Genomic DNA, 14,933 nt, shown 5'->3' with positions numbered 1-14,933 from the left:
AGGTCATGTGTGTGGCACCAGCCCCCACAGCCTAAGCCGTTACTCCTCCAGAAAGGCCGGGAAGCCCCTTGGCCCCTGGGTGTGCTCTCACACAGCTGGGATTAAATCAACACCAGGAGGCAGAATGTCCTCAGGGGTGGACCTCACTTGGTCCTCTAGTGGACACAACGGTATCCGGCCCACCTTGTCCTGGAATCCCCTGAGCTGTCCACACCCGTTCCCCCGCTCCAGCCCTGACAATGGGAAGCCGGTTAGGTAACCAGCAGCCTACGACACTGAGCCTCTTCAAACAGCCCAACAGGCCCCAGGGAAACTAATAATGCCAAGTCATGGGGGGGGGCCTGGCACCTAGAGGAGCTTTTTCTCACTGCCCTGTCTTGCCTGCACCTCCCTGGGGAGACTTGCCCATACCCAGGAGATGCCTGTGGGGGCCATTTGAGCCCCGGAATACTCTTCTGGGAAAGCATGTTCCTGAAATAAATTCCATCTTGGCATCTTCTCAGAAGCAGGAGCATTCCAGGGCTGTTTCCATGACTGAAGGTCAAATGCAGCCAGGTCTCTCCTGGACCCAGCAGCCCTGGACAGTCACAGAGCCAACACTCCTCAGAGTCCACAGATTGCTCCAGCAAGGAGTTCAAGGTGGCTAAGAGTTCTAACCGCTTCCAAGCTCCACAGGAGGAATGCAGTTGGCTATCAGGAGGATCTGGCTTCACTGGTCACCCAACTGCTCTGGGCAAAGGGGCTCACAGACCTGCAGGGCTCACAGGGCAGCCGGCTGTGAGGGACTCGGGCCTGACAGACTGCCAGGAAGCAACTTCCAGCGCCACCGCCTTTATTCACACACCTCCGTCTCCACAGCTACAGACACTTGGATTTCAAAGGGCGCAAGAAAGAGGGCCTTGGTGATCCTCCCAGCACACCCCAGAAAGCCAGGACAGGCCTGGCAGCACCAATCCTTCAGGGTCAGCCTTAGTGCCCTGTCCAAGGGCACTGCTGTGGCCACAGGGCTCTGGGTGCCAGGAGAGGCCTGCTTGCCTTCATAGAGCCAGCACTGTCCCGGGCTCAGAGCGGATTACTCTGAAACTGAGGCAAGGAAGGGGCAGGATGGACACTAGGGACGTGGGGACAGGAGGGGGAGCTCCCCAAATGTCCAGGCCAGAAGACCAGCGAGTCTCCATGGGGAGCCGCACTGGATGCAGGTGGAGCTGCACATGTCCTACTTTCTGGTCATTTCAAGTCCAACGGCCAAAGAAACAGAAGTCCCCTTTTCTCCCTCCCGACCTTAGGTGGCCAGGAGAGAGAGGGGTGAGGCATGGCAGGTAACCGCAGAGAGGGCTGGATAGGCAGGGCCAGGTGCTACCCAAGATGCAGCTGGCCAGGGGAAAAGGACAGGGGCAGACATGGCCAGACCCCTGCTCCCCCAGAGACAGGGGCAACTTGAGACCCTGGAGAGGAAAGGGAGGGTCTTGGCCATCAATCTTGCTGGCTCTGGGGATCACAGCCGCTGGAGCACACTCTCCTCCCCCTCCCAGGAGCAGAGCCACGAGAACAGAGGAAACCAACATCAGTGCGCCCTGATCTCTGGAGGCCAGGGAGGTGCCAGGCGCTCTAGGACTTCTTGGCGTCCTGCGTGTTCCGGCGCTTCAGATCGCTCAGGTCGATGGGCTTGAAGGCTGTCAGGGGCAGTCTGCTTGGTGCTGGGAGCAGGACTCCAACCCATCCCCACTGCTGGGGGCTCCCAAACCCAGGGGCCCTGGGAAGGACAACAGCACAGGCAGGAAGCAGGGGCCTTCCCACCAGCTCCCCAGGCCTGCCCTACTCACTCTTGAGGCTAGGGTTGGGAACCTTCTCCACGTACTCCTCCACTAGGCCCCGCTCACCACCGGACAGCTGGCTGCGCAGGTCTCGCTCAACACCCTGCCAGGCTGCAGCAGGACAATGGGTTCAGTGCTCAGCAGAACCTGAGCCAACAGAGCACCTGGGCAAGCAGACCGTCCCCCCCCTCAGCAGCACCCGTCCCCGACCCTGCCTTGCCAGTCTCCCGCTGGCAGCTGACGTTTTTGTTTTCTTTTTTTCAAGACAGGGTTTCTCTGTGTAGCCCTGGCTGTTACAGCACTCGCTTTGTAGACCAGGCTGACCTTGAACTCATTGAGATCTGCCTGCCTCCGCTCCAGAGTGCTCGGATGCACCACCATGCCTGACTAGCTGAGGGTGTCTTGCAGAGCTCCGACCTGTCTTTCCTCCTGCATTAGCTCCTCCTGGCCCTGCACAGGGTCAGTCCCTTCTGTGCAATGGCTTCCCCAAGCTGCGGAGAACCAGGCATGTGCCTCAGGGAGCCCACCCATTTCCTGCTCTTTCCTCACCCTATGTCCCAGCACTTTTGTTCTAATTCTAACGTTTGTCCGCTTTAGTGAAACAGTGTTCACGTTCACAGCTACTTCCTCTTCCCAGGACGTCTCCAGGCCTAAAGACTGGCTCTAAGATACTGCCTCTTCTGAGGCCCTACCCATTTCCCATGCCCTCTTCTTGGGTTGTCATCACAATGTCCGTCTGTCACCAGTCTTGCTGGTTCCAGAGATTATGGCCACTGGAGTGGGGTCTCCTCCTCACTGAAGGTCTATTGTCTGGGACCCAGAAAGAGTGGAAAGGGTGCTGGGGCGTTCTCCCAAGGCAGGCAGTACAGAGCACCGACACTAAGCATGCCGACCTTCATAAATGAAGCGCACATTCTCCTCGTGTGCCGGTGTGAAGATCTCACTGCTGTTGGGAGGAGAGCGGGGGCTGCTGTTCCTCTTGCCGTTGTAGACAACTCTGGAGACGGGAGAACTGGGGAAAGCCTGAGTGTGAGGAGGGATTAATTGGAGAGTTGGGGTGCCAGCTCCCCCCACACCTGAGACCCACCTGGTCATTGCTGGGATGTCCAGTCCTGATGCTCAGCTGCTGGATCCTGCGGCCTAGGGAACAGAAAGCCCAAGGCACTGGAGAGGTCGCCCTTCCAGCAGAACAAGGAACAAACTATGTGGTCCTGAGTCCACAGGAGACCCTCAGACTGGACTCTAGACTTGAGCGGCCAGTTGGCTCTAAGTAATCCTGAACAGGCTCTGAGGGCATCAGTGTCAGTCAGAGGACACTAAGGGGACAAACAGGCCACGCAATGCTTAACTTAGCCACTGAGCCATGTGTTCAGCCCCAGCTTCTCACCCACTACTGTCTTCAACCTGCAGATGGACACAGCTATGCCCCAGAGGGCTCCGTGCATGCTTCTGCAGGGCGTAAGACTCAGCCTCCTAACTGCCCACGGGAACTGCATGGTGAGAAAACCATCTATCCTGAAACTCAGCGACATCTGATAAACAACCCAGCTTCCTGATCCCCTAAGAACACTGGGTAATCAAGAACAAACTAGATCAGGAGAAAGGAGGAAGCAGCCAGGCCTGACCCAGTGACCAGAACCCTGCGACCTGCTTATAGGCCAAGGGTCTTTTCCTGCCTTGAGTGGGCAGGATATCCAGAGAGACCAGATGTCATAACTAACCAGCTGAGAACACACTGGCTAAGACAAGGAACCGGTCATACAGGGTTGGCCCTAAGCCTGGCGTTGGTCCAGATGGGGCAACCCAGATGCTGCCGACAAGGAGACCAACAGCCCCAAGCACACCACCTCAAGCTTTCTCAAAGGCTCTACTCTGCTCAGGGACCCATCAGATTAACTGTTCAGACAGGTGAACACCTCAATGGTATCAAGCCAACTCCCATGAGAGCTCTAGAGCCCTGCACCCCTCCCCAAACCTGGCTTCCAGCCCTTACTCCCTCTCCATCTTTGCCAAAGCTGCCAGCGCAGGACATCAGAGCACAAGGAAGGCCTCTGAGGTGTGATGATGGCAGTGATACAAGATGGGACGCTCCGGTTACAGGCCAGGCCAGGCCAGGCCAAGGCAGTGCTCAGGGGCCAACGCCTACCTTAGCTTCCAGGGCCCAGGCTGCCTTCTGCCCTTGCAGACACCCTTTTCTGCTTGGTGGTACCGCTCCCTAGGCCACGGTTCTCTGGTGCCTCTCCTCCCCACGCAGCTCAGACTCTCGTAGGCACATCCTCTAATGGCCTCCTGGCTTGCACATACAACACCATGCCCTCTGCCTGGGTGCTCCTGCTGGCACCAGCCCAGCTGGCAGCAGGGTTTGTTTGGTGAGGCAGAGAGAAACCTGAGTGTGTTTACTGGCAAGGAATGAAGTAGCATGATACCAGATGAACAGGGTCCCTAAAATGGCTGAGTGTGTTGGGGTCTAGGACCAAAGCAGCAACAATAGGCTAACAAAAATGGCAGTCTGCACAAGTGCCAAGGATGTAAAAAACAAAACACACACACACACACACACCCCTGCCAGATTGCAGACAGGCACCTGCAGACCACTGTTCAGCAGCCCAGGTAAAAAGGGGGTAGTGTCTAACAAAGGCTACCACAGAAGGGGACACCATTTCCAGTGAGTAGCCAGGGAGAGAGCCGTACGTCAAAAGAATTCATCAGTGCCCAGGCCTTTATCATTTGGAGCTCCCACCAGGACAAGAGCAGGAGCAGAGGTCAGGCAAGGCCACCTCAAGCTCCCAATACTTCCTTGCCCTGCTTTTTTCTCAGTTACAAGTGTGTCCTCCATTCCCTAGCCATATGAAACATGTTACATCAACTCCACAATGCTTTTTGGGTCTTCCTGTTGTTTGTGTTTAAAGACAGAAAGCCCAGGCCAGCCTCAAAAATCATGTATAGTCAAGGCCAGCCATGGACTCCTGATCCTCCTGTCTTTAGGCCCCTTAGTGCTGACATTGCAGGCATGCACTGCCCGGCACAACTCCACAATCTCTTTCCTCTGTACCTTGGAAACCAGGTGTCGCTGGGCAAATACCCCACCTCAAGCCGGCCAGGCTGCCCTGAGCTTGATGAGGCAGGCCTTGGACTTGCAACCCTCTGGCATCGGCCTCCCAGCAGCCAGGTGAGAAGCCACGCCACCAGGCTCCACAGGAGTGTCTTATGCGTCACCACCTACCCCAGCCCAGAGTAGCCAGTAGTAAACTCAACCGGTTCCTGACGAAAGACTTCACGTCCCAGCCTCCCTTGAGGGCTATGGACGTCATTTCTGCCCCTCTAAGATATGGGGCCACATCCCATCTACCTCTGCTGGCATTTTGGCCATCTGCACACACGGGTGACAAAGCCCTCTGTGAGTAAACACGATCCTGCCCAAACAGATCAAATCCTTCTTTCTACCTTCAGCCTCTCCACAGCTGCCTTTTAAAAATCTAACAGAAGCACCTGCCCAGTCCTCCTGGCCAGAGTTCCTCCACCCCTCTGTGGCCTCCAGACAAGGGCTTTGGTTCCTCACTGAAAGGGAAGTGGCCACCAGGGACAATTACCAGGTCCTCCTGCTCCAACGAACACTGACGCACAGCCAGGGGAAGCCCTACCTCAAATGCGGAACCTGCACCTCTCCAGCCAACACCATGATGGACATGACAAGGCCACGCCGCTTATCCCAGTAAAGACTGGTAACCAGAGGGGCCTACAGACCACCGAGGATGAGGCAGGAAACGCAGGACTCAGCTCATGCTTAAATGAGGCGGAGAACCATGCAGGCCACAGCAGACCCTTGCCAAGGGAGGCCGATGGGGCAACCCCTGCGCTGGGAACTCTACACGCCATTCATGCCCCTGTCGCAGCTGGCCAGAAAGAAGGCATCTCACAATCCATGTCAGAGGATGAAGCAGCTATCACCTAAGAGGGGACTCCCGGCCTCCACACAACCCAGGGTCTTCCTGGCTGCAGCGGCTGGCGGGAGTGCTAGCTGCTCATTGCCCCCGAGCTTGCTCAGTTCCTAGCCGCTCTGAAATGCTGCTTCCCAGGGGCATCCAGTGGGTCTGCTCCGCCCTCCATTCCTGGGAGAGTTTTTACTGAACGGGCTTACTCTGTGTAGAACCATCCGCTTCTAAGGGAACTGAGGCCTTCAGAGCCTCCCTGGAAGGGGGAGGAGGGGAGACAGTACGGGGTGCAGGAGATCCAGAACCAATTCTGCTCTTCTAAATACATCCAACACACCCGGGCATGGTGTCAGGTGGTGGTAATGTGCTCCCCCTCCAGAACCAACCATGGCTGGCCACTCTGTTCTTCTGGAGCTTCGACTGTGCAAAATTTTCCTTCCTTCCCCACCTCTCCCCACCCCTTGAGAAAAAAGGTCTCACGTAGCCCTGGCTGGTCTTAAATTTCTGGTCCTCCTGACTCCACCTGACAAAGTGCTGGGAGTACGGGTATGTGCCACCATTCCCTGTTTCGAATTTTGATCCCTCTTTTCACGCCTTACAAACTGTGAGGCTTTTAGTGAACGACTGACCAGTCAAGCAGGGGCCACAGTGCTCTAATGACTGCTTCCAGATGACCAGGGCAGGCCATCAGACCTAGGAATGTGCATCCTCTTCTTTTCCTGGACCAGCAAACCACCGTATTTCCTAACTGGACCCACACTCAGGCCCCTCCTTCTGCAGGACCTAGCTCCTGCTGCCCTCCTGCCACCATCTCTCTAAATGCCCCGACACTCCCCAGAAGTCCACTAGCTGGTCCCAACCCACTGGGGCCTCTGCTTGAGCCTGCCCTGTTTGAAGCGGGGCGTCAGAGGGACGACCCCTAGGACCGGGACTGCTTTGTCAACAGGGGTACGATGCTTCCGGCCGGCTTGCGGACGAACAGCGCCAGGCCCTGGCCCTGCGCAGAGCCACTGCACCAGGACCACGGGGTCGTGGGCAGGGCGAGGAACCAGCAAGGGCACTGGCCGCAGGCCCGGAGGCAGGACGCGCCTCCGGGGCCGCCCCGGGGGCCCGCGGGCGTCGCGTCCCGGCGGGCGGTGCGTCCGGGCGGGCGGCCCGGCCAGAAAGACTCCCCCAGGCTGCCGCCACGTCCGCGCCCCGCGGCGACACCGGCCTGCTGTCACCGCGCACCGGCCGGGCGACCCAGCGACACCGGGGCGGGGCGGGGCGGGGCGGCCAAGGTCCCACGGAGCCCGCCGCGCCCCGCCCCGCCGCGCCTCCCGCGCCGCGCCTTCCTCACCTCGCCCTCCTCGCCGCCGCCGCCGCCGCTTCCAGTGGGCCGGCCGGAAGTGACGCACCGCGCAGGCGCGAACGGCGCGGGCCACGTGATCCCCGGAGGACGGGGGACGCGAGGCCGGAGGCGCGCGAGGTCGTCCCGGAAGCGCGGGTGTCTGGGGGCTGGGGAGGCTTGCTCGTAAGAGGACACCGGCCGACCGGTCCCGGGGACTAACCGCGCTGCCTCAGGCCCCGGCGTGCGTGGCGAAGGTCTGGTGGCTTGGCGCTGGACCCCGCTAATCACTCACCATCACAGTTTGGAAAGCATGTTTATTGAAAAAGTAAAAAGTATCACCATAAAAAACAAACAAACACACAGAAAAACCGGAGAAGCCAGGCCAGAGAAATGGGTAGAGGTGTGAGGGGCCCTACCCCCAGACAAGTCCTAACTGGCCTGGCCGACTCCCTGGCCCCGGGGGAAGGTGCATGCCACTTCTCCAGGAGGCGCAAGCCCCAGCGTGCAGGGCTGGCTCAGTCCATGCTGGTTCCTTTGAAGAGTTCCACCAAGTCCTTGAAGTCCGGGTCGATAAGGTCAGAAGGCAGGTCGCCGTCATCATTGGCTGCGTCTCTGTCTGCCCCCAAAGAGATGAGGTACCTGGAGGGCGAGAGAAGCTTGGTTAAAGCCTGCTCAGCCATCTCGGGGACCAGAGGGCTAGAATGTTGGGGTCACCGGTTTGTTTTTTCCAGGCTGAGTGAGGAGGAAGAAACCTGACCCCTTGGAAGCTGTGGCCAGATTTTCCAGCTTGCTCTAATGTTGCAATCGGATAGAAGCCTCCAGCATCCCACAGAGCCATGTTCTGGGGGTCCGCCTGGAGGGACAAGGATGGAGCCCCCGAACTGCATTCCCTAGGCTCACCTGGCTATGTCGGGGTACCCATCACTGCAAGCGATATGCAGTGGTGTCCAGCCAGTCTCATCCCGCTGGTGAATATCGGCGCCATACTTGACTAACAGCTTCACACATTCCAGGTTCCCGGACAGCACAGCTTCGTGCAGAGCAGCCAGGCCTGGGCAGGGCGGAAAGGCAGGGTCAAGGCCGCAGCCCCCTGAACGGGCTTCCCCTGCCTCGCCTCCCTGTAGACAGAAGACCAGTTCATCGGTGCTTGCTCACCTGAGGGGTGGATCGTTTCCAAGGACACTTTCCGAAGCCGGATAAAGCGCCCCACCTGCTCCAGGTCGCCCTGGCGGATGTGGTCCAGGAAGAGAACCTCGTTGGGGAACCGCACGCTGCGGTCAGCCAGCAGCCTCCGCCGCCGCTGCTGGGGGCTGTATCGGGCATAGCGCACGGTTCTGCTCGGCATCCTGGGGCTGAGCTGGCTGTCTCTGTGGGGACCCCACCTCAGTAGGTGTGAGTGAGAAGTCTGCCGGCCAGAGGATCTGTGTGAGCGCCCCTGCTTGAGCGGACCTGAGTTCCAGCTTATATAGGGCTTGCGCGGCTATATAAAGCCTCGCAGTCATGCTTGCAGACGCGAGGGCCTGAAACCGAGCTGCTCGCAGTCCCTGAGCAACAGGATCATGTTCGGTGGTTCATCTTTCAGCACACCTGTCGCTCTCTCCGGCCAAAGGGGTCAGGTCCTTCGCTGTCTGCAGCTGGACCTAGAAGGTGCCTGTGGCAGACAGGAGGGCTAGGAGGGCGCCTGTGAGGGCATGTGGGCTCAAAGGCAGCAAGAGGGTCGAGCCTGAAGGATGAGGGCTCCCCTGTCTTCCTGCCGGAAGCTGAGCCCCGTCCCCATCTGAAGAGCACTGATCCGTTGTCATTTAGGAGGTCACAGGCCTGTACCTTTTCCAAAATGTTGCAACCCTCGTGGCTTCTAGAGAGGGTTCACGGAACTGCCTTCAGGTGAATCATACTGCTAGGAACTGCTGCTGCCCAGACTAGGATCTCAGCCCTACAGGTCAGCACCAGGGGACCCACCCTGAGCGCTCGTGCACACACACACGCACACACACACACAGGCACACTGCTCCTCGGTTCTGGACAGCTTCCTATCGACATATGTTGAAGATGTAGCCAGTCTGCTCCTGAGAGAGGAGTAGTGTCTGCTACAGGAAAAAGGGAAGAACCCATAGGTTAGCTTCCTGCAGACTCTCTGCCAGCTATTATGCTTTTACGACAGTTTCAGCCAGGTCTCAGGTGGCGCTCGGCTTGGGGGCATGAGCCTCCCTGGCAGATGGAATGCAAGAACAGAGCATGGGCCACGGGAGCCCAGAGACTTGGTTATGGCGCTGACCAGCCCCGACTCTACGGCTTCTCTGCACTCCCGGAAGCTCACAGTTGAGCCTGCTAGGACTGCGAAGACAGGGCAACACAGACCGGAGTAAGCAAGGATTTGCTCTGTGGTTGCAGATGTGGCGCCGGAGCCCCGGTGGGCTGTCCCCGAGGCTCTCAGCGAGCCTTGCACTCCGGGCGCCCCGCATCTGCAGTCAGTTCAGTCCCCGTCTCCTTGGCGTCTAAAAGCACTGCCCAGTCTCTGCACTCATCTCACTCATCTCTATGGTTTCTGTCTATTCCCGTGTCCAAATCCCACTCTCTGCTCCTCCCTTTTCAGATAGAGTCACTGGCATAGAACTCCCTCTGTAACTCAGCAAACTCCTGAGCACCCTGCCAACACTTCCCAGCGCTGGGCTCACAGCTGTGCATCACCACACCCAGCTACCCATTAAAATTCTCATCTTTCCCTCAGGAAAGGTAGTTGTTTCCCAGGTTGGCCAGTCAGGAAGTCATAATTCTCCTCCTTCAGCCTCTTTGAAAAAGCGCCGGAATTAGTCATGTGCTGCCACAGTGCCTCATATCCCTCCTGTCCACGAGTGTTCTTACACAGACTCAGGGCACACCCACTTCAGTGTGGCCAGATCCTAGTTCCAAAAACGGTCATGCTCAAAAGTATTGTGAGCTAGGGCATGAATTTGGGGGACTGGAGACAACCCACAGTACTGATAAGTTCCTGGGTGATCATGGGAGGCTGTGGAGCTGAGGCAGCGTGGGCCTTACACCAGGTGGGTGCTCTCCAGCTGTCAAGCCAGCACCTCACACCCTGTAGGTGTAAAGCAGGCCCACTGGCTGCGGGACCTACCGCGTGAGAACTCCAGTGCTCAGGGCCTGCTCTGAGCTCGAGTGCACCAGACCCCTGGAGAGGCTCGGAGAGATAGCTGCGGATGCCGAGCCTCTGCTTCTCCGGGACCAGTCCTAACTCCCAGTCACCCGGAGCCGGGGCCACATCTTCTAGCTTGTTTACCTAAAGCAGGGAGACCAAATGTTCTGCCCCGTAGCCAGGTGACAGCACACGCCCCTTTAGATCTCATTGTCTTTTCTGTTGTGGAAAAGTTCTGTCTGCACTCCCAGCTCAGAGGGATCGGCTGAGAGCCTGCCGCTGAAGGTGCAGGTGACCAGCAGAACGGGCCTTTCTCCCTCAGAGAGTGGCCTCCCCAGACAAGGTCTGGGAAGTGTAGCACAGGAAGCTCCTAGCCATTTAGAGCAGAGGTTCTTGAGTCTGGGGTTTCTGTCTGAGTCAGAGTCGAGTCCCCGAAGTCTCCCAGCCGCTTCCCGGCTACAGCAATGCCTCCTTGCTTACCTCAGCTTTCAGCAGGAGCCACAGTGAGCTGCCAGTGTCCTCGGCGGTGCTGTTGGGCAGAGCCTAGAGTTAAATACCTCTCTCTGAGAGCCCCTCAGCAGGTTTGAACTTAGAAAGGGGCCAGTCTGTGAGGTCTAGTACTTCTATGTTTTGGAGAATGGACTAAAATAAAGCTAGGGTGGTCATGATTTCTGTAATTCCAGCACTTGGGAGATAGAGGCAATAAGCTAAAAAAAAAAAAAATTAAAAAAACAAGTTATGCAAAGATTACCCTTCAATATGATGTAGACCACAAGCTTTTTGCCTTTTTTTTCCTTTTTATTTATTTATTTTTTGGGTTTTTGAGATAGGGTTTCTCTGTGTAGCCCTAGATGTCTTAGAACTCACTCTGTAGACCAGGCTGGCTTTGAACTCACAAAGATCCATCTGCCACTGCCTCCTGAGTGCTGGGACTAAAGCTGTGTGTCACCACAGTACAGCAGCCTGAAAGCTCTCGGCCCTCTTGCCAGCGGTGCAGTGATGGTGCACAGCTTTAGTCCCAGCGGCAGGTGGATCTTTGTGAGTTCAAGGCCAGCCTGGTCTACAGAGCTTGTTCCAGGCCAGCCAGAGCTACATAGAAAGAATATATAAATACATACACACACACACACACATATACATATTTGTGTGTGTGTGTGTATACATACATACATATATATACATACACACACACACACACACACATATATATATATATATATATATATATATATCTCACACATACATAGATATCCTTTGCCTCAGCTTCCTAAGCACTGGGATTACAGGTTTGAATTACCATACCCAATTCCAATTTATAAAAATCCACAACTGCAAATATAGTTCTGTGACAAAGCACTTGCCTAGCAAGAGAGCCTGAGCCCAATACAAGTTTGGCATGGTAGCACACAGAAGGTTTGCTCTGAGTCCAAAGCCATCCTAAGCTACATAGTGAGTTCAAGGTCAGCAGCAATGACACAAGCCTAAACTGAACCACTCCCAAAACAAACAAGAAAAACAGACCAAACAACAACAACAAAAAGCCAAAACCCCTCTGACAATGCCACCAGCAGTGAGGGCACCCAGTGCCCCGGGACTGTTAGGTAATCCATCAAGGACTTCAGGACGGTGAACCTACAATTAAACTTCAAAGCCAGAAGGCCCCTTAGGGCAGCACTGTTTTTAAGTTCCAAGCCAAAGACCAGCTCCCGGGGAGAGGGGGTGGCTGGGAAAGTCTGTCTACTAAGCCTTCATCTCTGCCCAGCAGGTCCTTCAGCTGCGTTACTGATCCACTGACCCAAGGCTGCAGAGGTTTTAGACACCACCCTGTAGCTCCCTGCCCTGCCTGGCTCTGGAACGCTCCCATCAGCTGCCTCTGCAACAGAGGAAAGGTGGCAGTGAGTCACTCTGCTCTCAGGGGCGGATGACCTGGCTGCCTGGTCTGTGCTTTCGTATCCAGAGACTACATCCCTGCACAGCTGGACAGTCACTAGGGGCTGTTACCAGGGCAGGACGGACAGCAAACCTTTTTAGCTGGGCCTGGAAACAGTCTGCTCACAGCTCTGCTGGGTTTTCTCCCCTGGAAGCCCTGTGGGTTGGCCTCAGAGCCTGGACTCAACTTTGGGGACAGAATTTATATCTTCTCCCCATCGAACTCCAAAGTGACTGAGAATACTTAAGGTGCTCATAGTCAGCCAGGCACCGTAGTGCACTCCTGTAATCCCAGAGGCAGAGGCAGACTCTGCGAGACCAGCCTGGTGTACAAAGTGAGTCCAGGCCAGCGAAGGCTATACAGAGAAACCCTGCCTCAAACAAACAAACAAAGATGAGTGTGGCTGGGGACTGAAGAGACGGCTCAGCGTTAGGAGCACTGGCTGCTCTTCCAGAGGACCCCAGCTCAATTCCCAGCAACCACATGGCAGCTCACATCTGTCTGTAACTCCAGTTCCAGGGCATCTGACACCCTCACACAGATGTACATGTAGGCAAAACACCAATGGACATGAAATAAAAAGTAAATTTATAAATTTATTTTAAAAAAGGAGAAGATCCTGGTTCAGGTGTCAGTGGTGGGTCCCTGCAGAAGCTTCTGGAGCTTAAGCAGCTGGAAACTAGCCCTAAAACGAGTCGCCCAGAGCCAGTGAAGGCAGCGTGCGTGGACAACTGACCCAAGTGCTGAGTCAGAACAGGCAGCGCCAGAGTGATGGATACCGGCACTGCCTGAGCAAGGGCAGAGGGGCCTCTCCTGCCCCGCAGTACGCCACAGCCAGCTCAGAAAGGTGCATCCCTGGGCTTGGGTGAGCTTCTGTGGCAGCACAAGGTAGCCATGGGGGAGGGGACCACACCCTAGCCCCAGGAGAGAACCATACTTGGCAAGTCCTTCAGCCCACCCGGTTGGGTCTGGTGCAACTAGCAGAAGGGCACCTAGCCTTGGTGGAGTGAAGATGTCAGGCAGAAAGGGTGTGAGTGTGCAAAGCGTGAACACAGGAAGGGCTCCTCAGAACTCTGGGAAGCCTGTGGGGCCTGCCTGATCTCAGGGAGCCTGAAGCACTAACTGTCAGGCCCATGACCACCCTGAGCCCTGCGACCCCTTAGCTTCTGCTGCACCTTCCAGAAGAGACTTAGTACTGCAGTGCTCCCGAAGGCCTCCACACCAGCAGCCAGTGTGAGGGAGCCAGCCTCAGGAGCATCGCTTCTCCACACCAGCAGCCAGTGTGAGGGAGCCAGCCTCAGGAGCATCGCTTCTCCACACCAGCAGCCAGTGTGAGGGAGCCAGCCTCAGGAGCATCGCTTCTCCACACCAGCAGCCAGTGTGAGGGAGCCAGCCTCAGGAGCATCGCTTCTCCACACCAGCAGCCAGTGTGAGGGAGCCAGCCTCAGGAGCATCGCTTCTCCACACCAGCAGCCAGTGTGAGGGAGCCAGCCTCAGGAGCATTGCTTCTCCACACCAGCAGCCAGTGTGAGGGAGCCAGCCTCAGGAGCATCGCTTCTCCACACCAGCAGCAAGTGTGAGGGAGCCAGCCTCAGGAGCATCGCTACTCCTATTGCACACGAGGTGGAACGAAGCACATTGAGGGTCTTCACGTCAAACTTTTTTTTTTTTTTGAGACAGGGTTTCTCTAGTAGTCCTGGCTATCCTGGACTCGCTTGTGTAGACCAGGATGGCCTCAAACTCACAGAGATCCGCCTGCCTCTACCTCCAGAGTGCTGGGATTAAAGGTGTGCACCATCACTCCAGTCTGTTTTGGCCTCCAATCTCCAATTCTCCTGCTTCAGCCTTTCCAGTGCTAGTATTCAAAATGTGTCAGAGGCTGGAGAGAGCTCAGCAGTTAGGAACACTTGCTGCTGTCGTAGAGGACCGGAATTTATTTCTCAGTCCCCATGTGACTGCTCACAGGGGCCAGGAGCTCCAGTTCAGGGGAATCCAACACCCTCTTCTATTCTCTGTGAGCACACAGCCATACACATTCACCACACACACACACACACACACACACACACACACACACACACACGTGCGCGCGTGCGCTCGTGCACTCATGAGGCTTGTCCAGCAGATCCCTTCTGAGATAGTTGCATTTGGCAGTAGGTGTCTTTACCACCTGAACCACCTTGCCAGCTCTTGCTCTTTTGAAATTGTGTGTGTGCTGTACCATACAGAAGCCAAAAGGGTATTAGACCCTCTGGAGCTGGAGTTACAAGCAGTTAAACTGTGTGAGTGCTTTTAAACAAACAAAACAAAGCTGGGCTGTGGCACTCTGGAGGCAGAGACAGGTGGATCTCAGAGTTCGAGGCCAGCCTGGTCTACAGAGGTAGTTCCAGGATGGCCAGGGCTACACAGAGACCCCATTTTGAAAAAACAAAGACAGGCTTTTGCTCTGCATCCCAGGTTGGCCTCAAATTCAAAACCATCTTGCTTCAGCCTCCCCAAATGCTAGGATTAAAGGCTCTTAGCACACCTAGCAGAACAGTTTCCGGTAGCGGTCAGAGGACTTCAACAAGTGAATTTGTATTTTTAAGGATGACCTTGATCGCCCAAGTCTCCTTCCTCTGCTTTGTGAGCTCTAACAGACTTGCTCCACCGTTCCTAGCGTCATACTTTCACATAGGCTTTCGCGTGGTCCAGGGTGGTCTCGAACGCCCCAACATGTGGTCCAGCAGGACCTAAGCATTTCACCTAATTGCCACACCCAGAGAACTAGGACAACAGATGTGCTGTGGCC

The 14,933-nt window shown here is 56.2% G+C and overlaps 2 protein-coding genes and 1 long non-coding RNA gene across 3 annotated transcripts; 1 reads left to right on the top strand and 2 right to left on the bottom strand.

Annotated features, from left to right (window-relative positions):
* Window positions 1–815: 815 nt before the first annotated feature.
* Mcrip1 (MAPK regulated corepressor interacting protein 1) lies at window positions 816–7,170 on the bottom strand. Its single transcript, XM_021637446.2, has 5 exons — window positions 7,086–7,170; window positions 2,902–2,954; window positions 2,708–2,826; window positions 1,824–1,925; window positions 816–1,673 (listed from the first exon to the last, which is right to left on the bottom strand). Exons 2-5 carry the CDS (start codon window positions 2,907–2,909, stop codon window positions 1,609–1,611), a joined length of 294 nt encoding a protein of 97 aa, XP_021493121.1. The 5' UTR covers window positions 2,910–2,954; window positions 7,086–7,170; the 3' UTR covers window positions 816–1,608.
* LOC132655078 (uncharacterized) lies at window positions 2,825–6,087 on the top strand. The gene is made up of 2 exons (XR_009592655.1): window positions 2,825–4,983; window positions 5,265–6,087. It is a non-coding gene; the product is annotated as an uncharacterized LOC132655078 (long non-coding RNA).
* Window positions 7,171–7,499: 329 nt separating the features above from the next.
* Ppp1r27 (protein phosphatase 1 regulatory subunit 27) lies at window positions 7,500–8,651 on the bottom strand. Its single transcript, XM_021637488.2, has 3 exons — window positions 8,232–8,651; window positions 7,977–8,127; window positions 7,500–7,715 (listed from the first exon to the last, which is right to left on the bottom strand). Exons 1-3 carry the CDS (start codon window positions 8,419–8,421, stop codon window positions 7,592–7,594), a joined length of 465 nt encoding a protein of 154 aa, XP_021493163.1. The 5' UTR covers window positions 8,422–8,651; the 3' UTR covers window positions 7,500–7,591.
* Window positions 8,652–14,933: the final 6,282 nt, after the last annotated feature.

Source organism: Meriones unguiculatus, chromosome 7 (assembly GCF_030254825.1).
Source record: "Meriones unguiculatus strain TT.TT164.6M chromosome 7, Bangor_MerUng_6.1, whole genome shotgun sequence".
Lineage (NCBI taxonomy): Eukaryota > Metazoa > Chordata > Mammalia > Rodentia > Muridae > Meriones > Meriones unguiculatus.
This window is presented reverse-complemented; position numbering and strand designations above follow the sequence as displayed.